The sequence below is a fragment of the Castor canadensis genome, chromosome 1 (genome assembly GCF_047511655.1).
Source record: "Castor canadensis chromosome 1, mCasCan1.hap1v2, whole genome shotgun sequence".
Taxonomy (NCBI): domain Eukaryota; kingdom Metazoa; phylum Chordata; class Mammalia; order Rodentia; family Castoridae; genus Castor; species Castor canadensis.
Window position 1 is genome coordinate 208,885,470 of NC_133386.1, and position 22,592 is coordinate 208,908,061.

At 54.7% G+C, this 22,592-nt stretch overlaps 1 protein-coding gene across 1 annotated transcript; it reads right to left on the reverse strand.

Moving 5' to 3' along the window:
* Positions 1–984: 984 nt before the first annotated feature.
* On the reverse strand, positions 985–21,299 carry Eps8l2 (EPS8 signaling adaptor L2). The gene is made up of 21 exons (XM_020182048.2): positions 21,163–21,299; positions 18,089–18,212; positions 17,929–17,993; positions 17,033–17,097; positions 7,963–8,124; positions 7,234–7,383; positions 7,068–7,147; positions 6,792–6,934; positions 6,630–6,700; positions 6,370–6,496; positions 6,052–6,140; positions 5,890–5,964; positions 5,541–5,689; positions 5,312–5,444; positions 4,976–5,070; positions 3,517–3,622; positions 2,778–2,897; positions 2,490–2,562; positions 2,205–2,385; positions 1,975–2,107; positions 985–1,864 (listed from the first exon to the last, which is right to left on the reverse strand). Exons 2-21 carry the CDS (start codon positions 18,130–18,132, stop codon positions 1,784–1,786), a joined length of 2,142 nt encoding a protein of 713 aa, XP_020037637.1. The 5' UTR covers positions 18,133–18,212; positions 21,163–21,299; the 3' UTR covers positions 985–1,783.
* Between the last annotated feature and the right edge of the window lie 1,293 nt (positions 21,300–22,592).

Below are 22,592 nucleotides of genomic sequence, written 5' to 3' on the forward strand. Positions count from 1 at the left end.
CCCTGAGGAAGAGGCTTACCCAGGCAGGAAAACTGCCCCTCACTAGTCCTCCATTTTCTCTTGGTTCAAGTTCCCTGTCTGAGGGGAAAATCCCAGTCAAGACAGAAGTTTAACCCTCTTCTCCTGCTCTGAGGAGGGTGATGGTCACCAAGTCCAGGTCATGGCTTGGAGGACACAAGACACCCCCAGGTTCCCTTGCCCAGATCCTGCTGGGCAGACTTGGCCCAGGTGGGCCTATCTGAGCCAGGAAGCTGGTGCCTCCAAGGGCCGAAGCCAGGCCTGGCTGGGTGGTAGATCAGCAGAAAGATACAGACAGACTCCACAGTCTGGCTCCACGGGGTACAAACTGCTCCCTGCAGTTACCCCTGCCCACCACATCAGAACCCCAGGACTGGGTCCCAGGAGGATCCACCCCAGGGTTGGGTTCTACCAGCAGCTTTGGGGGGTCACATGGCTAATTCCCTCTGCTGAGTCTGATGATCCAGCACCCTCTGGCAGCCACTCAATGCAGCCTGCAGAGCTGCCAGCAGAGGGAGCCAAAGACCTCCTCCAAGGCTGGGGCTCAGATGAGCTCAGATTGACCCTGGGCAGGAGCTCCTTGGAGAGGAGTTGGAGCTGATGCCCCAACTGTGGTTGGGTACCACAGGCCCACAAGCTCTTTTTTCGGCATCTCTCTCAGCTTGAAGCAAAGCTCTCCAAATCTGGCTTCGGCTTTGCCTCTGACTCATGCCCCTGGCAGACCTGACTTCACCGGCCCTTAGTATGTGCCCCTGGAAATGCGGTCTGGGTGACAGGCTTGGGCCTTCTCTCAGTCCTCATCTCACAGAAAGGTTCAGATAGCTGTAGGGGTGAAGAGTGTCCCTTGGTGTGTTCACAGTCCCGTCTGACCAGAGCCATGGCCTGCCCTCTGCTGGACAGCTCTTACAAGAGGTAGACTCAGGGTGCCCCAAGACACCCCAGCCCAGGAGACAGACACACAGCTGCTAGGAGACAACTGATTTAATGATATAGCTTAGGAGTTCCCCCACCTCTCATCTCTGGATGTGATGCTCAGTCCAGGACCCCAAGACACAACAGCCACCAGCACACAAGCAGGCTCCACTGGCCTGGGAATGGTCAGAGACAGCTGCTGTCCTGGGCTCTGTGGGTGAGGGTGGGTGTCTGAAGCCAGTACTCATGTCCAGGCCATCTCCAAAAGGGTGAAGGGCACAGGATGCCCCACCCCAGTGGGCACCCAAGGCCTACAGTCCTGGAGCCCCTGCCCAGGCATCCTCGGGAAGTAGCATCCCGAGGGAGCAGGGGGCAGATCTGGAGGCAAGGTTACCAGCCTAGCTAGTTTGGAGTTTGGGTCCATCCTGCAGTGTGGGGGGCCAGTCGTGGTGTAGAAGCAAGCAGCCAGGGAGAAGGCATGGAGACTGGGTCAGTGTCACAAGGGCAAGGAGCCCTCCTCTGCCCAGGAGAGGCCAGAGAAAGAGACTCTGCTCACCCAAGGAGTCCCATGAACTGGGGCAGGTGGAGGCGGGGCTTGCATTGCCAGGCGCAGGTTTGGCTGAGGCCAGCCTTGGTTTGGGCGGGTGCATGTGGGCTGGGGCTGGGGTGGCAGAGGGGCTGCCCACAGGTGTTTCTGGGCCTGGAGGCAGGTGAGCCAGCCCCATCCAGCCCATCTGTGTCCTTGATATAAAATAATACACATATAAAAATAATACTCCATGCATTGGGGATGAGTTCACCACAGGTGTGGCCTCTCCTCTGCAGCAGCTGAAGTGACACTGGGCAGGCTGGTCTAACTGTCCTCAGCCCTTCTCTGGTTCTTGGAATGAAACTTGTTCATGAGTTCCTCCAGCTCTGACCCACTTTGCTGCTTCTAGGGAGAAGAGATGGTGCATCAGTCTGGGGGCCACGGGCAAGGCCACACAGCTTCCCCCTTTCCCAGAGAACTCAGGAGTAGGTACGTGTACAGGGGGAGGCACCCACCTCCAGGAAGGCCTTCTGCACTGTGAGCTGGCTGTACACACGGATGCCCTCCTCTCCACACACCTTCTTCAGCTCGTCCTTGTTGAGTGAGAAGAGCTGGGGCCCAGTCAGGATGCCCAGGTTATCCACAATCCTGCGGGCAGACAAGGTGGGTGGGTGTGAGAATGGGGCCCTGCCCTGGCAGCATGCATGCACCCTGCCACCCACCCACCTGTCCAGCTCCAACTCACCGGCCACTGAAGGCCTTGGCTTCCAGCCAGGCCCGGACCTCATCAGGGCCCGACTCAAAGGTAAGCGGCAGGTGCACAGGCTGGCTGCGCTCCACGCGGAAGTGGCGCTGCGGCTGAGCCTTGATATGACTGATCTTCTTCATGAGCTCATCATTGACCTCGTCCATGTGGTGGATGAGCTCTGTGGGGCGCACTTGCTCAGCTGCCCGTGGACTGCCCTGATCCCTACCTCATTCCCCACACCATGCAACCCTCACCCCATCCCCTGCAGAAGTGGCCACTCACCGTCTTTGTTCCCTGCAAAAGTTGGGGGCAGTTTGTGGGTTGGACTGGAGGGACTCCAGTATTTCTGGCTGGCCTGCAAGGGATGGGGAACAGGAGAGGAGATAAGGGTGGGGGGTGGTTATCAGGACCTGCCCAGGCTGCCATTCTTGGCTAAGAGGAGTCGGAAGACAGTGGAATTCCAGGGCCCAGAGCCGGGTGTAGAGCTGAGACTCAGCTGTACCCTCACCCCCAGGGGTCCTGACTATGTTGTGGGGACAGAACAGAGTTGGAGGGGGGTCAGGAGGTCACCTGCTCCAGGGGGGTGCCCACATCCTCTGGCCGAGCCTCAACCAAGATGTTGCAGGGCACGTAGCCAGACTGGCCACTGCGATTTCTCAGCTTCCACCACTGCCGGCCATCCTCCAACACCTGCAGCAAAAGGGGGGCAGGACGTCAAGTTGCTTTTGAGGCCCGCCACCATCCTCTGCTCAGACCTCTGCCCTACCCAGGCCACCAAGCACTACCGTGGGGTGCTGCAACCACCCACGCAAACTCCATTTGCAGAGGCAGAGGGCTCCAGGGGTCTCCCCTGAGCCCAGCCCTTTCTCCCCTGGGCACCATCCTAGACCAAGAGGCTGTCTTCATTCGGCCTGACCTCTGCGGGGTCCTGGAGGGAGGGTGCCTCTTAGCCTGACTGTGGTTATAGACCCCCCACCCCCACAGCCTGCTCCACTTTCTGTCCCTCAGTGGGTGGCCTGGATTCAGGATTGGCACAAAGGCAGCTGGTGCAGAGAAGCACTTCTGGGTGGGCATGCATGACAAGCCCCTGCTGGGTCCCACTGGAGGGAGGGCTGTCTACCACAGGGGTCCTGCCTGTCCTTGGGAGTCCCCCAGGTAAGAAAGCTGTTCCACCAAGCTGTGCTGGGGGCCTGGGAGACCCATACTGTGCACCCAGTAGAAGCCGAGGGCCAGGGACCCTGGGGAGATGGGTCCAGCAGCTGTCCACACCCTGGAAGTTCCCCACGTCCCGGGCAGCCCAACCCCTTACCTCTAGGACTTCATCCCTGAGCACAGATAGCTCGTTGGCGTTGCGTGCTGTGAAGTCGTACAGGATCTTCACATACGTGGTCATGGCTGGTGTTGGCTGGTAGCTCCTGTGAGGACCAGGAGGGGCTGAGGCCCAGGGCTGGGCTGGGGTCTCCTTCTAGGCTAGGAGAGGTTGGGGGCAGCAGCTTCCCAGGTGCGTGGCTGCTTCCTGTTGTGCTGCCCAGGTCTCAGTAGAAAGAGGGCTGCGCTTGCCAGCCCCAGCCAGGAATGGAAACTGTGACACCCGGAGGTGGGGGAGGTAGGGCAGGCAGGAGTGGGCAGGACACACTCCGCACTCCGCACTCCGCACTCCGTGAGGCTGGCCCAGCTCAGCCTGCCTCAGGGGTCTTCCGCCCTGCCCCCGAGGGGGGAATGGAACCACAGGTGCTCCTGGGGAGTAACCAGGTCTGGCTTTCTCCAGCTGACCATGCAGCCAGGATGCTGCTGTTCTCAGAGCCATAGCCCCTTGGAACTAACAAACATCCTCTCTCTGGAGCACTCACCTAGGGGCACAGGGTGAGCTCTGGCTTGGTGGAGTAGATAGATAGGTTGAAGATGTTCCTTAGGTGAGGTCCTAGCTAGGTAACTTTTTTTTTTTTTTTTTTTTGACAGTACTGGGGTTTGAACTCAGGGCTTTGCACTTGCTAGATAAGTGTTTCACCACTTGAGCCACACCTCCAGTCCAGTAGCTAGGAACCATGGGCACCAGGCTGACAAGGGTGGAGTGGGGCTCACTCATTTGAAATATTTACTACCCCTCCTTTCTGAAACTGCATCTCAGTTTCAGATCCTGGGTCGGGGGGTGGGGCCAGGAAGGGTGGGGTACTCCTTGTTTCCAGGTGTGAGCGCTGTCCACAGTATATGCAAAGGTAGCTCAGACCCTCAGTCTCCTGGCTGCACAAGGCTGGACCTAAGTCGGTCCCAGCAGCCCCACAGGGGACAGTGCTCAGTGGAGATGTTTAAGTTCAGTGGTTTAGAAAGTTTCTAACCTGTTTTTTCCCCTTCTTTTTTTTTTTTTTTTTGACAGTGCTGGGGATTGAACCCAAGGCCTTATGCATGCTAGGCAAGCACTCTAACACAGAGCCACATCTCCAGCCCATTCGAACCTTTATTTTAAAACATAAACATGGCGTGGTGGTGTGCCTCAAGCAGTAAGAGCTCCTGCCTAGCAAGCATGAGGCCCTGAGTTCAAACCCCAAACCACCCAAAAAAGAAATTTTTTTTTAAAACCCATGAACATGGAGGCATGAGAAGAGCTGACGTGTTAGGGTGGTGACTGGAAAATTTCCCTCCGGTCATGTTACATAGGTAAAATGAAAGCTGGGTTCTAAAGAGGGTACTTTGAAGCACTTGGACAAGGCATTTGCCACCACACGGGTTGGATCTCGGGAGGGTGCCACTCTCACTTTGAGGGGGCTCACCTGTGAGTCTGTGGGGAGCTGACTGGTGGGACGGTGTCCCCCGGCACTGTGGGCTTTCTGGAGTGGCGCATCGACAGTCGGCTCATTAGGGATGGCTGTGGGGAAAGGGGGAACCTGGGCTTGATGTGGGGGGGGGGCTGGGCAAGAGGGGGGTGACAGATGGAGTCCCAGGACAGTGAAAACCACTGAGGACAGGGCCAGGCGCCCAGACTGGTCGGCCACAGGACAGATGCACAGGTGCAGCCTGAGCTGTGGCTGCAGAGGGATGAGAGCAGTGAGGGAAGTGGGCTAGGAGGTAGGCTCTGGAAAGTGATGGGGTCAGGCTGTGGCACTGACCTGGTCATCAGGGGCAGACACCAGTCCCTCCACTTCCCAGGGAGCCTCCTGCAGCACATCCAGGGGTGGCTCCCAGCCGCTATGGAACTTGGGCACATAGAGGGGCACTTGCAGCTCCCGAGGCCACTCAGAGCTGAGGTGGGCGGTCCAGGGGGTCAGTCATGTCCCTCGCCAGAGATGCCCTCCAGCCCTCCACCCTGGTCCACATCCTGCTCCCCCCACCCCGTACCGGGGCCTCGTCCAGGTCTCCCCCAGCGACTCCCACAGCAACATCTCTTTGGGTACCAGGTGGCCACGCAGGAAGCCCACAGCATCTCTGGAGAGCAGGGGGCTGGAGACGGAACGTGCGATGTCTGGGCCTCCACAGGTGTTGACGATCTGGGGCACAGCATGGGTTAGAGGGGCTGTGACCCACCAGACCCACCCTGCTGCCTACCCACTGGCAGGTCCACAGACTGGCCCTTGGGAAGAGGCTTTGGTCCCGTGACAGCCTAGACACAACCCAAGGCGGGCACTTGCTTGTCCCACCCCTCCCCAGGACTGACCACCCTGTAACCCCACCCGACCGGCCCAGGCACCAGGTCCAGAGGTCCAAAGAGAAAGTGCACCAGCTCTGCCGCACTCGGGTTCTGAATGTGCTTCTGTAGCTTTGCCTACAAGGAGACAAGAGAGCTGGTGACAGGTGTGTGTGGGGGCTGACCCTCCACCCTCAACACCCACACAAGGCATGGCTGACTCACCAGCAGGTTAATGGCCAGCTTGGTTTTCTGGAAACAATCAACAAACTCGCCTTCGGAGGGGGGCCGGGCCCGCAAGGTGAGGACGCCCTCTGGTGTGTGTATGTGGTGGGGGGAGGGTTACAAGAGGGAACATGAGCCTGCTGGCCCTGGCCCCCCTGCCCTGTGCTCAATGAGCCCTGCCTGCTGTCCCCATACAGACTGGACCTTTCTCTAACAGGGTAGGTGCGTGTCCCGTTGTGTGTGTTACCCACCACTGCTCTGGCTCCTACCAGCCCCGCCCTGCAGCCCTGCCCCTCTGCCCTGCCCTGTGGCCTCCACCTGCTGGCCCCTTCTTGCCCTTCTTCTTCCCCTTCTTCCGCTGGTTTAGCTGCTTGAAAGCCTCTGCCGCCTTCTGCAGCCGGGCCACGAACCATTCAATATCGTCCAGGGCACAGTTGAGGATTTGCTGGGGTGGGAAGAGGTCAGGGGTCAGGCACAGCCACCGCCCCCCCCTCCCCCCGCAGAGAGGGGTGGCAAGGCTGGCCCAGGGCCTGATGGGAGCCAAGAGCAGGAGAGGGCCCTGCCGAGCTGGCACTCACCGTCTCCTTCTCAATCCTCTGAGCCAGGATGGCCCGTGGCTCCTCATCTTGTGATTCTCGCTGGTGATAGCCTAACAGGACAGAGCAGCTGCTGAGGTGGGGGACAGCGTGGGGAGGCGGCCCAGACCCAGAGGAGAGCCTCCGCCCAGCCCCTCTACCTACCTGGCTCACTGAGTGGCACTGGTAAGCCCACGCGGTTCCTGGCCTGAGGGGAGTCCCCAGCCTGGCGCTGGAAGGGGATGGGGGCCGGGCTCCGGGGAGGGGGCAGGATAGACTGCCGCTGCCGGATCTTTTCCTGGTGCCCCCTGGAAGGGTAAGCAAGGCCCAGCTCAGCCTGACCACGGCCCCCTGCTGGGCTGCTGCTGTCCTACTGCCCTTCTTACCCAGCCTAGCACCCAGGGCGAGACCCCCAGCTCTTCATGCCCCCCGCGGCCCTACTTCAGGGTCTGTGGACGCATCTTCTTCCCGAGCCGGCAGTCGGCCAGCGCGCTCTCAATGTCCTCCTGCACCAGCTCGGCCTGGGGGTACAAGTGTGTCAGGCTGGCCCAGCAGGCACCGTGCATGCAACCCCCCCACCCCCTGCCCCACCGGTCACCTGCCTCACCTCCACCTCATCGCAGTAGAAGAAGTGGATGTCGGGTTTGCTCTGCTCTGAGTCCTGGCACACCAGCAGCAGCACCGAGGGGTACCGCAGCTGGTTCAACACCGTCTGGCTGTGCTGCACAGTGGGCAGTGGGAAGTCCTCCAGCTCTTCCTGGGGGCAGGCAGAGGGTCAGGTACAGGCATGGACCCCAACACAGATGTCGGCTACGGCCACAGGCAGAGTGGACCATGACTACAGCTGACAAAGGGACCGATGGCCCCAACCATGGATGCAACTTGTGACCACAGCATGTGGAGTTTGCTCCACAGACACACATGTAACTTGCAGGTGCGCAGAGGGACAAGGGCAGACGTGGCCACGTGGCCCATAGACGGGGATATGGATGCCAACAGGGACTGGCTACAGCTATGGGCACCCTTGGTACAAACCCTAGGACACAGCTGGGCCTGGCTCACTACAGCTGGCAAGGCTCTCTCACCATGGATCTGCCTCTGGATGCACCTTAGATGACTGCTCTGTCACCCGGCATTTGCTGAGGGTAAGGGAAGCCAGTCCAGGCTGCCCAAAGCAGCCCAGACTCAGCTTGGTCAGGTCCTCCCTGCCTGCCCTTGGCTCTGCTCCCTTCCACAAGCCAAAATGGTGGAAAACACCAGCCACACATCTGGGGAAAGCAGACATTAGGTCCAACCTCTCTACCTCCTCCCTGTGTCCACTGTGACTGGCCAGTACCTGAGACTCGACGTCCAGCAGCCTCAGTGACTTGTCATTCACTTGGAGCAGCACCTCCTGGGCCCACACCTTCTCCTTGGAGCTTAGCTGCACCAGCTTTCGGATGGCATCGTCCACGGATGTGATGGCCTCGCTCTTGTCCATGATGAACGTGGCCAGGTGCTGGGGGATGGCCAGTGATCACTGCTGGGCAGAGCACTCCTTGTGCCCAAGCCCAAGCATTAAGGGAGACAGCCTGTAGACTAAGGGGTCTCAGCCAACTGGAGGTCCCAGGGGCCACAGCCCCTCCTCAGATGGGGGGTCTCCATTCTACCCTGATGGACATCTTTTGGGGGGTCATGGTTGTCAGATAAATTCTAGACTCCTCTGCAGCCTCTCACCACTGCCATAATCTCTCACACCTCCTGCCACTGGGCTCTAGGGTCAGCAGCTCCCTGGCTCCAGCCTTTGCCCTTGCTGCCTTGGCTTCTCCGTTTGCAGACCTCACCCTCCTTGGCCACCTTCGCTTTTATTTCTCAGGCCCCACACGCTGCTGCCTGAGGCAGAACCTGACCTGGCTGTAGGGCTTGCTGCTTTGTCCCCTTGCCCAGGACAGTGCTACACAAGACAGAATGAAAGCTTCGGTGGGGAACCTGTGGCCAGCCCAGTCCTTCCTGCCCCGTGTGTCTTTGCAGGAGCCTGGCTTAGGCTCCCTCACCTAGTAAAGCTAGGCTGATTACAGGCCCAAGCTTCAAGACTGCAAAGAATCGCCAGGCACCGGTGGCTCATGCCGGTAATCCTAGCTACTCAGAAGGCAGAGATCAGGAGGATCATGGTTTGAAGTTCATGAGACCCTATCTCAAAAAAAAACCTATTACAAAAAAGGGCTGGTGGAGTGGCTCAAGGTGTAGACCCTGAGTTTAAGCCCCCGTACTGCAAAAATAAACAAATAAAAACCAGATGCTGGCAGCTCAGGCCTGTAATCCCAGTTACTTGGCAGGCTGAGATTGGCAGGATTCTAGGCTAGCCCAGGTAAATTACACAGGAGACCCCATCTCTAAAATAACCAGAGCAAAATGGACTGGAGGTGTGGTTCAAGTGGTAGAGCTCCTGCTTTGCAAGTGTAAAACCCTGAGATCAAACCCCAGTCCCACCAAAAAAAAAAAAAAAAAAAAAGTCTTGCTAGGGTGTAGCTCAGTAGTAGAGAGTTAGCCTAGCATTGCTGGGGACCAAACCCAGCACCACAAAAATAAATAAATAATAAATAAATAAATAAAAATAAAAATTTCTAGCTAGACATGGGTATACCTCTGTAATCTCAGTACTGGAGGCAGGAGGACTTCAAGTTTGAGGTTAGTCCAAGCTATATAGCAAGACCCTGTCTCCAAAAACCAAAAAGGAAAATCAAAACAAAACAAAACAAAACAGAAAAACAGGCAATAGATGTGATGAAGAGTTAATTTTCTTTTCTTTCTTTTTTTTTCCCCCCTTTTGCAGTACTGGAGTTTGAACTCAGGGCCTCATGCTTGCTAGGCAGGTACTCTACACTTGAGCCCCGACCTTAACCTGTTTTTGCTTCAGTTATATTTTAGATAAGGTCTCACATTTTTGCCTAAAATCAGACTTAGACCACGATCCTCCTACCTATGGTTTTGGCTGCCTGTGTAGCTGGAATTACAGACATGAGCCACCACACCCCGTTTATTCATTGAAATAGGGCCTCTCTATATTATACCCAGGTTGGTCTCAAACTCGAAATCCTCCCAATGTCCAGCTCCCAAGCAGCTGGGTTACAGGCCTGAGCCACGGAGCCAGGTGCTAATTTTCTTAACACAAAGACCAATATGCATTGTACTGACAGTACTGATTGTGTTAAAAGTTTTATTTTATTAAATATATTAAGGATATATAAACATATAACCTTATATTATTATCTTATATAAATTAGTAAGTAAACAAATAGATAAAAGATAACACCCCAACAGGAAAGGTGGCAAGGAATATGAGCACAGAGTAAAAAGAAAAATAAATACAAGTAGCTTTTTGTTTTATTTTGAGACAGGGTCTCCCTGTGTCAGGCTGGCCTCAAACATGTGACCTTCCTGCCTCAGCCTCCCAGTGCTAGGATTACAGGTGTGTGCAAACATACCTGGTTATGTTACTTTATTTATTTATTCTTTATTTATTCTTTTTTGGTGGCTCTGGGGTTTGAACTCAGGGCTTCATGCTTGCTAGGCAGGTGCTCTAGCACTTGAGCCACACCTCCAGTCCATTGTGCTCTGGTTATTTTGGAGATGGGAGCTTTCAAACTATTTGCCCAAGCTGGCCTTGGACCCTGATCCTCCCAATCTCAGCCCCCCAAGTAGCTAGGATTTCAGTCGTGAGCCACTGGCGCCAGCCTGATTATGTTACTTTTAATATAGTAAATTGTATGCAATCTCCCTGGATAAAGAACTGTAAACTGACACTCTACAACTCTATTATTTTAGGAATGAATTTTTCACCTATTGCAGTGACCAAAATACCACCAGTTCTGCGGGTATACTCGTGGGTTAAGATGTGGAGAAAGGGGCACACTCTCAGCCAGCCCCTGCCCAGCCCCTCTGGGGAGTCAGAGACAGCTCACAAAGGAGCACGTCTTCCCTTCCAAATTCTTTTTATTTATTTGTTTATTTTTGCAATACTGGGGCTTGAACTCAGGGCCTTCACCTTGAGCCACTCCACCAGCCCAATTTTTTGTGATAGGGTTTTTCCGAGATAGGGTTTTTCCGAGATAGGGTTTTTCCGAGATAGGGTCTCGAGAACTATTTGCCCAGGCTGGCTTCGAACTTCGATCCCCTGAATTGCTAGGATTACAGGGTGTTAGCCACCGGGGCCCAGTCCCCTCCCAGGTCTACTGCAGGTCACCTGCACAGGTGTAACACGGGGTCCAGGTAGAAGATCATTTGCTCCAGAACGACTTGGAATACTAAAGACTGGGTCCAACCACCATGTCCACCAACAGGTTGGATAATGAGTGGTCATCCTGGTGCCTGTGACTCACGCTTTAATCCAACCTACTTGGGAAGCTGAGATTGGAAGGATCTCGGTTCAAAGCCAGACTGGGCAAACAGTTCATGAGAACACCGCCCCCCATCTCCAAAGTAACCAGAGCAAAATGGAATGGGGTGTGGCTCAAGTGGTAGAGCACCCACTTTGCAAGCATGAAGCCCTGAGTTCAAAGCCCAGTCCCACAAAAATAACAACAATGATAAATGCACAGTAGGTAGGAGGCAGTTCTGAGTGAGGCCGGGTCAAACCAGAAACATACACGGTTAGCAAAACACAACACAACTAACCACACAAAATCATGATGCCAGGCCAGCAAAACAAGTCTTAGTAAGTTCCAAAAGATTGAAATCCCACAGTACATGTTCTTTGACCACAGTGAATTAGAGTAGAGATCAATAATACAAACTTAGCTAGAAAAAAAAAAATCCCAAATTCTTAAAATGAAGCAGTGAGCAATGTCACTCAGAGGCATAACACTTTCTTAGATGTACAAAGCGCTGGGTTCCACCTCCAAATCACACACACACACACAAGGAAGTGAAGCTACATATTTATAAAACCCCATGGGTCAAAAATGAAGTCACAAGGAAAATTTAAAAATATCTTGAGCTGGGTATAGTGGATCACGCCTATAATCCCAGCTACTTTGGAGGAGAAGACTGGGAGGATTGTGGTTTGAGACCAGCCTGGGCAAAAAGTTCACAAGACCCCATTACAACAAATGGCTGAGCACGGTGGCATGTACCTGTTGCCCCAGCCTGGGCACAAAGCAAGACCTCAGCCCAAAAAAACAATGCAAAAAAGGCTGGCAGAGTGGCTCAAGTGGTAGAGCACCTGTCTAGTAAGCACAAGGACCTGAGTTCAAACTCTAGTACCATCAAAAAAAATTTTTTAACTGAAGGATAATAAAAACATCCATATTACAATTTGTGGGATCCAACTGAAGCAGTGATTTGAGGGAAGTTTATAGTTTTCAATGACTATAAAGAGATATATCTTCGATGTATATGTACTTGACAGCACTGGGGTTTGAACTCAGGGCTTCATGCTTGCCCTGCATGCTTTGTACAGCTTGAGCCGTGCCTCTAGCCCCTCATTGAATATTTTCCTTGAAAAGAAAGACTTAAAATCAGTTACCTAAGTTTTCACCCTAAGAAGCTTAAAAGGGCTGGCAGAGTGGCTCAAGTAGTAGAGCACCTGCCTAGCAGGCGTGAGGCCCTGAGTTCAAATCCCAGAGCCGCCAAAACAAAAAGGAAAAAAAAAAAAAAAGGAAAGGAACACACGCTGATGGTGTAGCTCAGTGGCAGAGCATTTGCCTGCTAGGCAAGCGCTAGATCCTGGGTTTGATCCTTGGCATTGAAAAAAAAAACAACAACAAAAACAAACACCACAGTCAAGTAAAACCTGAAGAAAAGGGAAGGAAATTAAGTGCAAAAATGCACAACAAAAACCCAACGACGGTTCTGAAAAGACGAATAAAATGGATAACTCTCTAGCAGGGTGATTAAGAAAAATGCTAGTGAAAGCACGAGTGCTCAAAGAGGAGTGGAAAGAGCAGACGGGCACGAAAGTGACTTCATAGCCAAAAACCATCCCACGCGGGAGCCCCTGTACTCAAAGGCCTCGGTGGTCAGTCCTGAGAAACAGTTAAGAAAGAAACAGAAAGTCTCACAAACTCTTCCTGCAAACGAAGGAGGAAGAAACAGCTCCCTAAAAGTTTGTAAGTTCAACACAACCCTGACACACAACCATGCCAAGGAGGTTATATGAGAAATTACAGATCAATAACTCCCCTAGCCATCAATGCAAAAAGTCAGCAAAAATCCAGCAACTTAGCCCCTGAACAAATGAATAAATGTTTACACCAGAAATGCAAGAATGGTTCAATATTCAAAACTCAGTCAGAGTTGGGCATGGTGGTACATATCTGTAATCCCAGCTACTCAGAAGGTGGAGGCACGAGGACTGCCAGGCTTAACAAAGTTAGAGACAAAAACAGAAGCCGGGTGCTGGTGGCTCAAGCCTGTAATCCTAGCTACTTGGGAGGCTGAGATCCAGAGGATCACAATTCGAGGCTAACCTAGGCAAATAGTTTACAAGACCCTCATCTCCAAAATAACCAGAGCAAAATGGTCTGGAGGTGTGGCTCAAGTGGTACAGCATCTGTTTTGCAGGTGTGAAGCCCTGAGTTCAAACCTCAGTCCTACCAAACAAAACAAAACAATAAAAAAAACCCCAAAGACCAAACATGCACTGGTCAAAATTCTGAATGCTTTCTTCTAAGTTAGTTTGGACCTAAGGCATGGACATCCATTCTCTTTATTCAGCTTTATACTAGTCATTGTAACCAGGGCAACAAGGCAAGAAAATAAGTAAATGATATAAAAGAAGAATGGTCATTATTTTCAAACAATATGGTTGTTTTTGTAGAAAATTCAGTCTAGCCAGGCTAGACTGAATACTGAGTAGCCAGCTACTCAGGAAGCAGAGATCAGGAGGATTGTGGTTTGAAGTTAGCCCAGGAAAATAGTTCTTGAGATCCCATCTCAAAAAAGGGCTGGTGGAGTGGCTCAAGGTGTAGGCCCTGAGTTCAAACCCCAGTACTGGAAAAAAAAAATCTAAACAGCAGAACCAGTACCCCAATTACTAAACACCAGAACCAGTACCCCAATTACTAAACACCAGAACCAGTACCCCAATTACTAAACACCAGAACCAGTACCCCAATTACTAAACAGCAGAACCAGTACCCCAATTACTAAACAGCAGAACCAGTACCCCAATTACTAAACAGCAGAACCAGTACCCCAATTACTAAAGAGGCAAATGACCTGACAGACAGTTCTCAGAAGAAACACAAATGGCTAACAAGCACGTGACACAGTGTTCAACCTCCTTAACCACAAAGGAAATGCAAGTAAAACTACACTGAGACTCCATCTCGCCCCAGTCAGAGTGGCCATCTCCAGAAAACAAGCAATAGGAAATGCTGGCGAGGATGCAGGGAAAAGGAGCCCCACACACGGAGGGTGAGTGTAACTGGTGCAACCGCCATGGACAGCAGCACGGAGATTCCTCAGGGCACTAAAAAGAGACCAGCCTTATGACCCCGCTGGGCCATACTTGGGCATAGACCAAAGGAGGGTCAATCAACATACCAGAGAGATACCTGCATGCCCGTGTGTATTGCAGCTGTCCTCGCAACAGCCAGACTGTGGAGACAGTGGCTATGACTGACAACTGATGAATGGAAACAGGAAATGTCATATAAATATACACACGTACATACATATACATGTGTGTGTATCACAGAATACTACTCGGCCATGAAGAAGAATAAAATTATGTTGTTTGCAGAAAACGGATGGAACTGGAGGTCACGCTACTGAGTGAGAGAAGCCAAGCTCAGAAGGCCAAGTGTCACATGTTCTCGCTCACTGGGGAGCCGACACCTAAGATGAAGGTGGTGACGATATGGTCATGAATGTACATGTGAAGACCGAGCAATGAAACCCACCCAGCGCCGTCTGGAAGAGTGGGGAGGAGGGTGAACTTACGCAAGGCGCACTGCATGCATGTGTGGAGTTATCCCGGGGAGTCCCCTTGCATCACTGCTGCATGATACTTCAAAAATAGTTTTTTTCAAAAACTTAGAAAAAGAAGAAAAATAACTAAAGCAAAATGGGCTGAGTGCCTGCCCAGCAAACGTGAGGTCCTTGGTTCAAACCCCAGTGCTGCCAGAAAAAAACCCAGTGTCTATGCAAATCACTACAACAGATGACTGGTCTCATGACACCGGGTCACCTTAAAAAAGTCTAGTGTTTTTCTCCATGCTGGCAGCAGACAATTTGAAGATGCAATGTAAAAAAAAATAATCATTTGTAACATCATATAAAAATCAAACACTTAGGGAGTAATTTAAGAAAATATATGTAAGATGTCTACAATAAAAACCACAGAGTGTTGTAATTGAAGAACAACGAGTGGAAAGATGCCATGTTCACAGAGTGAGGATACAACGCTGTTACAACGTCAGTTCTCCCTGAACTGACTCATTGATCTGACCAATGCCAACTGAATTCGAGTAGCATTTTGGGGACATAGAAATGGACAAGTTGATTCTAAAATTCTGTTTTATTTTGTTTGGCAATACTGGGATTTGAACTCAGGGCCTTGAGCTTGCTAGGCAGATACTCTATCACTTGAGCCACTCAACTAAAATTTACATGTAAGTCCAAAGAACTTAGAATAGCTAAGAAAATCCTCACTAGGCATGGCTACACCTGGAGAGGCTGAGGCAGGAGGACAGCTGGAGTGTAGGAGTCTAAGACCAGCTTGGGGCAATAGAGACCTCATGAAAGAAACGGGGAAAAAAGGAATGATGGTAGGAAGGGAGGAAGGGAGAGAGGGAGGGAGGAAGGGAAAGAGAGAGGGAGAGAGAGAGAAGAAGAAAGAGAGGGAGGGAAGAAAAGGAAGGAAGGAAGGAAAGGAAGGAAAAAAAGGGAGGAAAGAAGGGAAGGGAAGGGGAGGAAGGAGGGAAGGAAGGGAAAAGACTGATCAGCACTGTGAGAGATTGGATTGGGATAGCTGTGACCACAGAGGGGCCCTGAAGCAGCCTGAGGTGTTGAAGGTGGTGATGGAGTTGCTCTGTGTCCTAGTTGTGATGGAAACAGAGCTGTACCTCCCCATTGATTTCATTGTATGAAAAGCTAGAAAAAGTCAAAACAAAAACAGTTTTGGAGCAGGGAGCCGGTGACTCACACCTGGAATCCTCAGCTATCCAGGAGGCAGAAGTCAGGAGGATCCCAGGTTTAAAGCCAACCTGGGGAAAACAGACCCTATCTCAAAAATACCCAACACAGAAAAGGGCTGGTGGAATGCCTCAAGTGGTAGGGTGCCTGCCTAGCAAGTGTGAGGCTAGTTCAAACTCCAGTAACCGACATTAAAAAAAAAAAAAAAAAAAGCTTTGGTGCCCCACCCCCCATGGTCACTCACCCTCTCTCTGAGCCTGTTTCTTCATTTGCAAAAGGCAGAAAAAATCTACTCCCCCCACCCTTGCTGGCCTGTGCCCAGGCAGGAAAGGTCCCCACAACAGCTAGGCTGAGCCAGGCCACTGTGGAGCAAAGTCCAGGAGCCAGGCTGCTAGGCCTCAGGTGGTTGTTCACCAAGGAGGGTAAAGTCCCAGTTCTGAGAAGGTGGTCCGGGAACGAAGGGGCCAAGGTTGAGCCATCTGTCACTCCATGCCCTGGACGCTGAGCTGGCAGTAGTCACCACGTAACGGACCAACCAGCTCAGGTAGGTGCGGAGGGCCCTAGTCACTCCCGCACGGCTGGGGCTTTCTGATGGATCTGTGGACTCATTCTACAGATGAGGGAACGCTGTTTGGAGGACAGCATCTTGTCTTACCTCAGCCTGCAAGAGGTGCAGACACAGCAAGAGAGGGCCAGTGGCGTGGTGGGCCCACAGCCAGGGTTGGTGGCGCAGGGGCCCCTCCTGACCCCCTGCCTCCCTGTCATTCCTCACCCATCATCAGCCAGCTCCCAGGCACCGGAAGGGCCTTTAGAAACATATTTCCTGAGTTCTAAGTGTGAATTAAAACAGGCAGCCCTCCCCAGCTGGCAGCTGGTCAAAGGGTGCCAGTTACTAGTCTGGACTCAGCGTTAGCCATCAAGTTCCCCGCAGCATTCAATAAAGGGTGTCTTTGTTCCAGCTTCTTCCTCCCAATCCAGTTCCTTGTTTTGAGGCCAGGATGACACCTTCCTTCCCACGACTTCTGGCCTCTTCCCATGCAGGGCTGCACAGCGCGAGGGGCATTGCTTCCAGCACCCTGGATGGTGCTAGCCAGGGGTACCAACTTCCCCATGGGCCCTACTGTGAGCTTCCTCTGACTGGAATGGACTGCCTTACCACTGTGGCTGAACCCAGGACCAGCATGGGGCGGACCCTGGCTCTGGCCTCCCCACTTCTCCCTGGGCCTCAGTTTCCCCACCTATCCCTGGAGCACTTAGGACATGAGTGCTACCTAGGAGAGAGGTCTCACCTGGACGTGGTACTGTGAGGTCTCGTGCATGATTACATTGGAGTTGGAGTACTTCTTCCTCTGTTCTGGAAGGACAGATGGCTGTCACTCACCCCAGGGGGTGAGACCCATAGTCCCCCCCCCCAGTCCAAGTGGGACAGAACCCCCGAGGGGCTCACAAGGGAAAGTGGAGTCAAGGTTAGGGGTGTTGTTCTATGAGCTCCTCAGCCACCAGAAGAACTCAGGGGTTTGAAGACAGAGTGGGACCTTCCTTGGTCAATGAGAATCCACAGGGAGCCCTCTGCTTTGGCCCCAGGGCAGCACCCAAGCCCTGCTTAGAGGAAGTCTGTGACTCAGATCTGTCCTGGGATGGGCAGGAGGCTCAGCCTCACCCCATGGAGGTTTCTCACACCTGTTCCCACCTTCCCAGGGGAGGGGTCTGGACCAGAGCTTCCACCACCCTAAAAGGCATCACCAGAATGTCCCCCCTGCACAGGGAGGCACCAAGAAGGGTGTGATGGAGCCAGGGAGGGCCATGGTTGAGGGAGGAGTGGCCAGCCTCCCTCCCCCGCCCAGCAGACACTTGGCAGCTGGGTCCTGCCTGACCCCCTTGATCAGGTTGCAGAGCCGCACAGTGGAATCAATATTGATGCTCTTTAAATTATTTGTAAAGGCCTCTCCCCTTACGGCATGGGGAGGGGGAGAGCGCTTAGTGGCCAGAGCTTTGGGAACAGGTCGTGGAACCTCTCTGTGGGTTAGGGTCCAGAGGCCTCCTCCAGTCACCCAGGGTTGGCCAGGTTAGAGTTCTTCTGGGTCTGTGGCCAGGGCTCAGCTTTGGAGCAGGCAGGGGCAAATCTGGCAGGGTCACAATCCCCCTGCGTCCCCCTAGATCTACCGGGTCCTCAAGCCTCACTCACCAAACAGGTCTTTGGCGCTCATCTTGACCACACCAGCCACACTGTCAGACCGGCTCAGGCTGCCGCTGTAGGGGAGGGACAGTGAGAGCAGGGCTCATGCCAAACCTTTCCCTGGGGACTGCACCAGGGCACTGAGGGGTGAGTGGGGCTGGGGACTTACTTGGCAGCACCTGGGCAGCAGCTCACGGCCCCTGACTGGCTCATGGTGTCCTGAGTGGTGACCAGTGTCAGGGAAGGCAGACCTCAATGTGGCTGGAGCCTGGGGCCCAGTGCCTGGCCCACACCTAAGGACAGAGATGACGAGCTGGCACTTCCTCCTGGCCAGCTACTCCCAGGGATGGGCCAGTGTTCTTGTTACTCCCGGGGTTGAGCCTGGGTCTTTTCCTCCCCTACCCCAAGTCCAGGGCTGCAGCTCTCAGTGGCCTGCCCAGGTTCCCCAGGGGATCCTCAGGGAGCACAGGCCCCCTGACCCTTGCCCCAGCTGGTAGCTACTGAGGCCCCATCTCAGCCCAGACCTTTAGTGAGATCCACAGGGATCCCCTCAGAGGTTGCCTAGGAGGCTGAAGAGGAGCCTGGGAGGGGAGCACTTTTTAAGCAGAGAGGACAGCTCATTCAAAGGCCTTGAGGCAAGTGGGAGCTGGCAGGGGAGAATGGCAGGAAAGGGAGAAGAGGAGTCCAGGCAGGGGCAAAAAGTGCAATCCCTCAGCCCACCACTCCTACCTCACAGGAGGCCTATACGCCAAGGGACCCCTGCATATATGTGTGGATATGCAGCCCACACTGGCCAGGTCCCTCCAGTCCCTAGCACATCCCTTGGCTCCCTCTTGGTCCTGGGAGACCTAGTTAGGGAAGAGCCGTACAGCAGGTAATCCTGGGGTCCTGGGTACCCAGAAGGTAATCTGAGGGGTATGGGGTCCCTTCACTCTGGGGTGGCCCAAGGAAGAACCCTTAGTAACAGGGGCTGCTGTCCCAAGGGAAGTTCTGGAAAGGGTGTTTGTGGTGGTGTTGGGGGGGTGGTGTGGTCATCCAGTTGGCCACTGTCCTGGGCAAGGCCTTGCCAGGAGCAGAATACCCATCCTGAACTCCCCCCAACTGCATTTTGGGGAAACTGAGGCCTAGTTGCTGAAACAACCAGGTGTCTGATCTGGGCTGAACCCGGGGGGATTACTAGAGTACAGTGGTCTAGGCCAGCTTGACATCACATGAGGGCATTCAGTGCCCTCCAGTGTCCTCCAGTGTCAGGCTGTCCTCATGTCCCTGGAGGGGAAGGTGGACGGCGCCTCTGGCTGTCCTTCTGAGGCTCTGCAGCCAGTTCCCTGGGTTCTGGATCCACATACCATCTACCTTCTGGCAGATATCACCAGTGTGTCAGTATTTTTTTTTTTTCGCCAAGGTGGGGCCACCAACAAGGGGTGCTGATATGGAAGGCTGGTTCTGGTGGGGCGGTCCTGGAACACCCCAGCACTTTCTGGTTTGACCCCCCTGAAGGAGGCTTCCAGGAGGTGTGGGGGTTTGCAGAGGTGGTTGCTTCAGAAGGTGGGGGGTCTGGGAGCCTTTGGCCACCACTTTGGCCTGACTCCTGGTGCACCTTCCTGCATGTCACCTAGATCCTGGCTTGCCAGAGGGGGCCTGGCCAGATTCCTCTGTCCACCTGTCCATGGAGAATGTCCGGAATGCTCATGACCTCAGTGGGTGAGTCTGAGTGTTTGCTTAATAAGATTCCTGGCAGACTCAACCAAGGGCTTGGGGCACGTGGGTCCAGGTACACACCTGGGCAAAACAAACTGCCACAGACCCAGGCCTGCAGGCACACAGACTCACACAGGCTGGGACACGCAATGCTCCCCTTAAAGTCTAGCCTGAGACCTTAAGCCCAGGTTGGAGGGCTTTGGGGCCATCTCCAGGTCTGCAGGACACTCACCCCCAGGGGCCTTTATTAGTTGAGGGGGGAGCAGGGAAGCTGTGTAACCCAATAAGGGTAGATAGTGATGTGGCTGCCTAGCCCTGGGGACCCTGGGGGGCTCAGGCTGCACTTTGGTCTTACTATAGCCATCTTCTGGGTGTAAAGGGAGGGTGTAGCAGGCCCTGTACAGGGTGGGTGGGAAGTGGAGGAGGAGGAGGCCCCAGCAGGGCATAAAGGGCAGAAGAACTGCTCCAAGTTCAAATTCCAGCTCCACACACTAAGTGACCTTGGAGAGGGGTCAGCTTAGTCACCGGGGTTACTGCCTGCCCTGTGGAAGCTGGGTGGGGCCCTGTATCAGGGGAGTCCCTCAGGCTCTGGCTGTGACCTGCTCTGGGAATAGTAGTTTGGGGAGAGCCCTGTCAGGTGGGAGGGAGGAGACAGGTAGGAGCCTGGGAAGTTTTGGGTGGGGAGGGGGGGATGGGTGGGAGGGCCAAGATGACGGGGAGCACTGGGTCAACAGGGTCTGGGTAATAGGCAGGTACAGGAGCTGGGTGGGACCACATTGGGGCTGGGCCCTGCCTCCCTGCAGAGCAGAGAAGGACTGCACTCAGACCTGGTCTGTGGGAGTGCCTGCCCCTTCCTGCCACCAGGGACACCCCCATACAGACAGACAGCTCAGGCCAGCCTGACCAGGAACCAAGAGATGGCCAAGGCTGGATACCCACAGTCCCCTGCCAGCCCACCCTCCTACATTGGGCCCCACCCCCAGCCTTCCCTCTCCCTGAAACTCCACACCCCAACTCTGACCTGGAGCCTGACTTAGCATGATGCCTTCCTGGGCCAGGATTTTCTCTGGACTCAGAAACCCCGGAAGGGTCAACGTCCAGGGTCATGTGTCCACCCCAGGGTCAGGTCCTGGAGCAGACTCAACCTGCTCACAGGAGGGAAGCCTCTCTCTTGTCACCTCCCTTGTCTGAATCAGGGACTCCCCCCTTACCAAGCCCCAGGGCTGGGAGGGGGCCGGGATGGGGGCAGGTGAGTCACACACTGCGGGCTTAAAAATATCCCCGCACACCGGCCGCCGCCCGGGACGACGGGGCAGGTCGGGCCTCAACGGGCCGGTTCTTGGGCCAAAAGCCCAAAAGAACCGCTCCCCAACCTTCTGCGTCCCGCCGTCCGTCCCCGCTGCTCCTGAACCCGGAGCTCAGCTGCCCCTGCGCCCTGCTGTCCCCAGGCTCCCAAACCCCGCGCCCGGCACCAAAGCCTGGCGCCCCATGGTCACCCGGGGAAACTGAGGCCCGGGTGGCCAGCTCCTCGGTGGAAGTGCTCACCTGCTGCCCCGCCGCCTGTGCCCGCGCTGCGGTTCGTCTACTGATCGGTGCGTCGTCCGCCCGTCTGTCCGCGCCTCGGCCGCGGCGCTTGGTCTCCGCGGGCGGGAGGGAGCTCGGCGGAGCCGGGCGGGCCGGGGCGGGGCCCGGAGAGGAGGAACCTGAGCGACAGGTTACCGAGTCACCGAGCAGCGGGGCAGGCCCTGGACGCCCCTCCTTCGCCAGCTCCGCCTCCGCCCGCCGCCGTCCGTCCTCCCTACGGTCCCCATCCCACCTGGGGCCCCTGCACAGTCGCCCCTGGAGCGCAGGGCGCGGCACCAGGTGTGCGGCAGGGCAGGCCAAGCAGCGTGCAGCAGGGGCCCAGGCCGGCCTGCTGGGGAAACCCTAGATAGGGCCTCAGAGGGCTGAAGCCCTGCGAAGGTCAGTGTCTGTCTCCTACCAGGTGTCCCCCTGCCTCAGGTTTGGGCCAGTCTAGTGCTCCCGACACTGGAGTTCAGTCTGTGAGTGGGAGTCAGAAGCAGGACCCAGCTAGAGACTCACAGTCACACCCTGAAGTGGATAGGTGGGAGTCAGGGCTCTCCCCTTCACATTCCAGGAACTCCTAAAGCCCAGCCTGAGTGCCATCTGAGGGATGGGGTGTCTGGAGAGGGTGGGGACACTTGTGACAGAGGTCCTACGTACTTCTGCCAGTCCTCCTGTTGACTCCCAGGCCACCTTGCCCACTCAGCTGCTCCAGCTCCTCAGGGCAGGGCCAGAGCACACTTAGAGCAGCTAATAGTCACTGGTCATGGAGGAGGAAGTAAAGGGGGAGAGGGCAGGCCAGCCTGTGTCTGGCAAATACAGGGACCCAAAGACCCTGACTATTGTTCCTGGGGTGGGGAAGCGGAAATGGGTGCTGCCAGGAAGGCAGGGCCCTGGTGTGTTTGCCTTGGGCGGGCACATGGCCCTTCCTGGGGAGGCGGGTGCTTTGCCCTGGAGGGCCAGCCTCAGTGTCCTCTGGCCTGCACTGACACCACAAGGTGAGCTGGGCATAGGGATGACAGGAATTGGCCTTGGTCCTGCAGGTCCAGTTCCTGCTTGAGCCCAGGAAAGGCCTAGTTTCCTGGTTCACAGCCTTTGTAGCTGATCTCGAAGAACCTGCCCCATCCTGCTCCACGCGTGACTTTGCCCTGGCCCAGCACACAGGGGTCAAGCACTCAGCTGTGCACAGGGAGGGGCAGGCGCCCTTTGGGCAGAGCTAGAGATAGCAGAAAGCAGGAAATGTGCACTGCAGAGAACAGCTGAGATGGGTCTCTCCACTCCCAAAGCCAGTGCTCATCATAGCACAGGCTGGTCCTATGTGGCTCATGTCTGCTCTGGGCCACCTGCACCCATGGTGTCCCCTGTGGAACAGGTGACCACTGACTGCATCTGTGTGACCAGAGTAGGGGTGT

What these genes read in the sequence shown, in the direction of transcription:
- Eps8l2 (XM_020182048.2), bottom strand. Translation starts at nt 18,132, where the DNA reads ATGAGCCAGTCAGGGGCCGTGAGCTGCTGCCCAGGTGCTGCCAA. An exon ending in TCTACTGCGATGAGGTGGAG is followed by an intron (nt 7,148 to 7,233) that starts GTGAGGCAGGTG and finishes TTGTACCCCCAG; the next exon opens with GCCGAGCTGGTGCAGGAGGA. An exon ending in TCAGGGATGAAGTCCTAGAG is followed by an intron (nt 2,898 to 3,516) that starts GTAAGGGGTTGG and finishes CTTTTGCTGCAG; the next exon opens with GTGTTGGAGGATGGCCGGCA.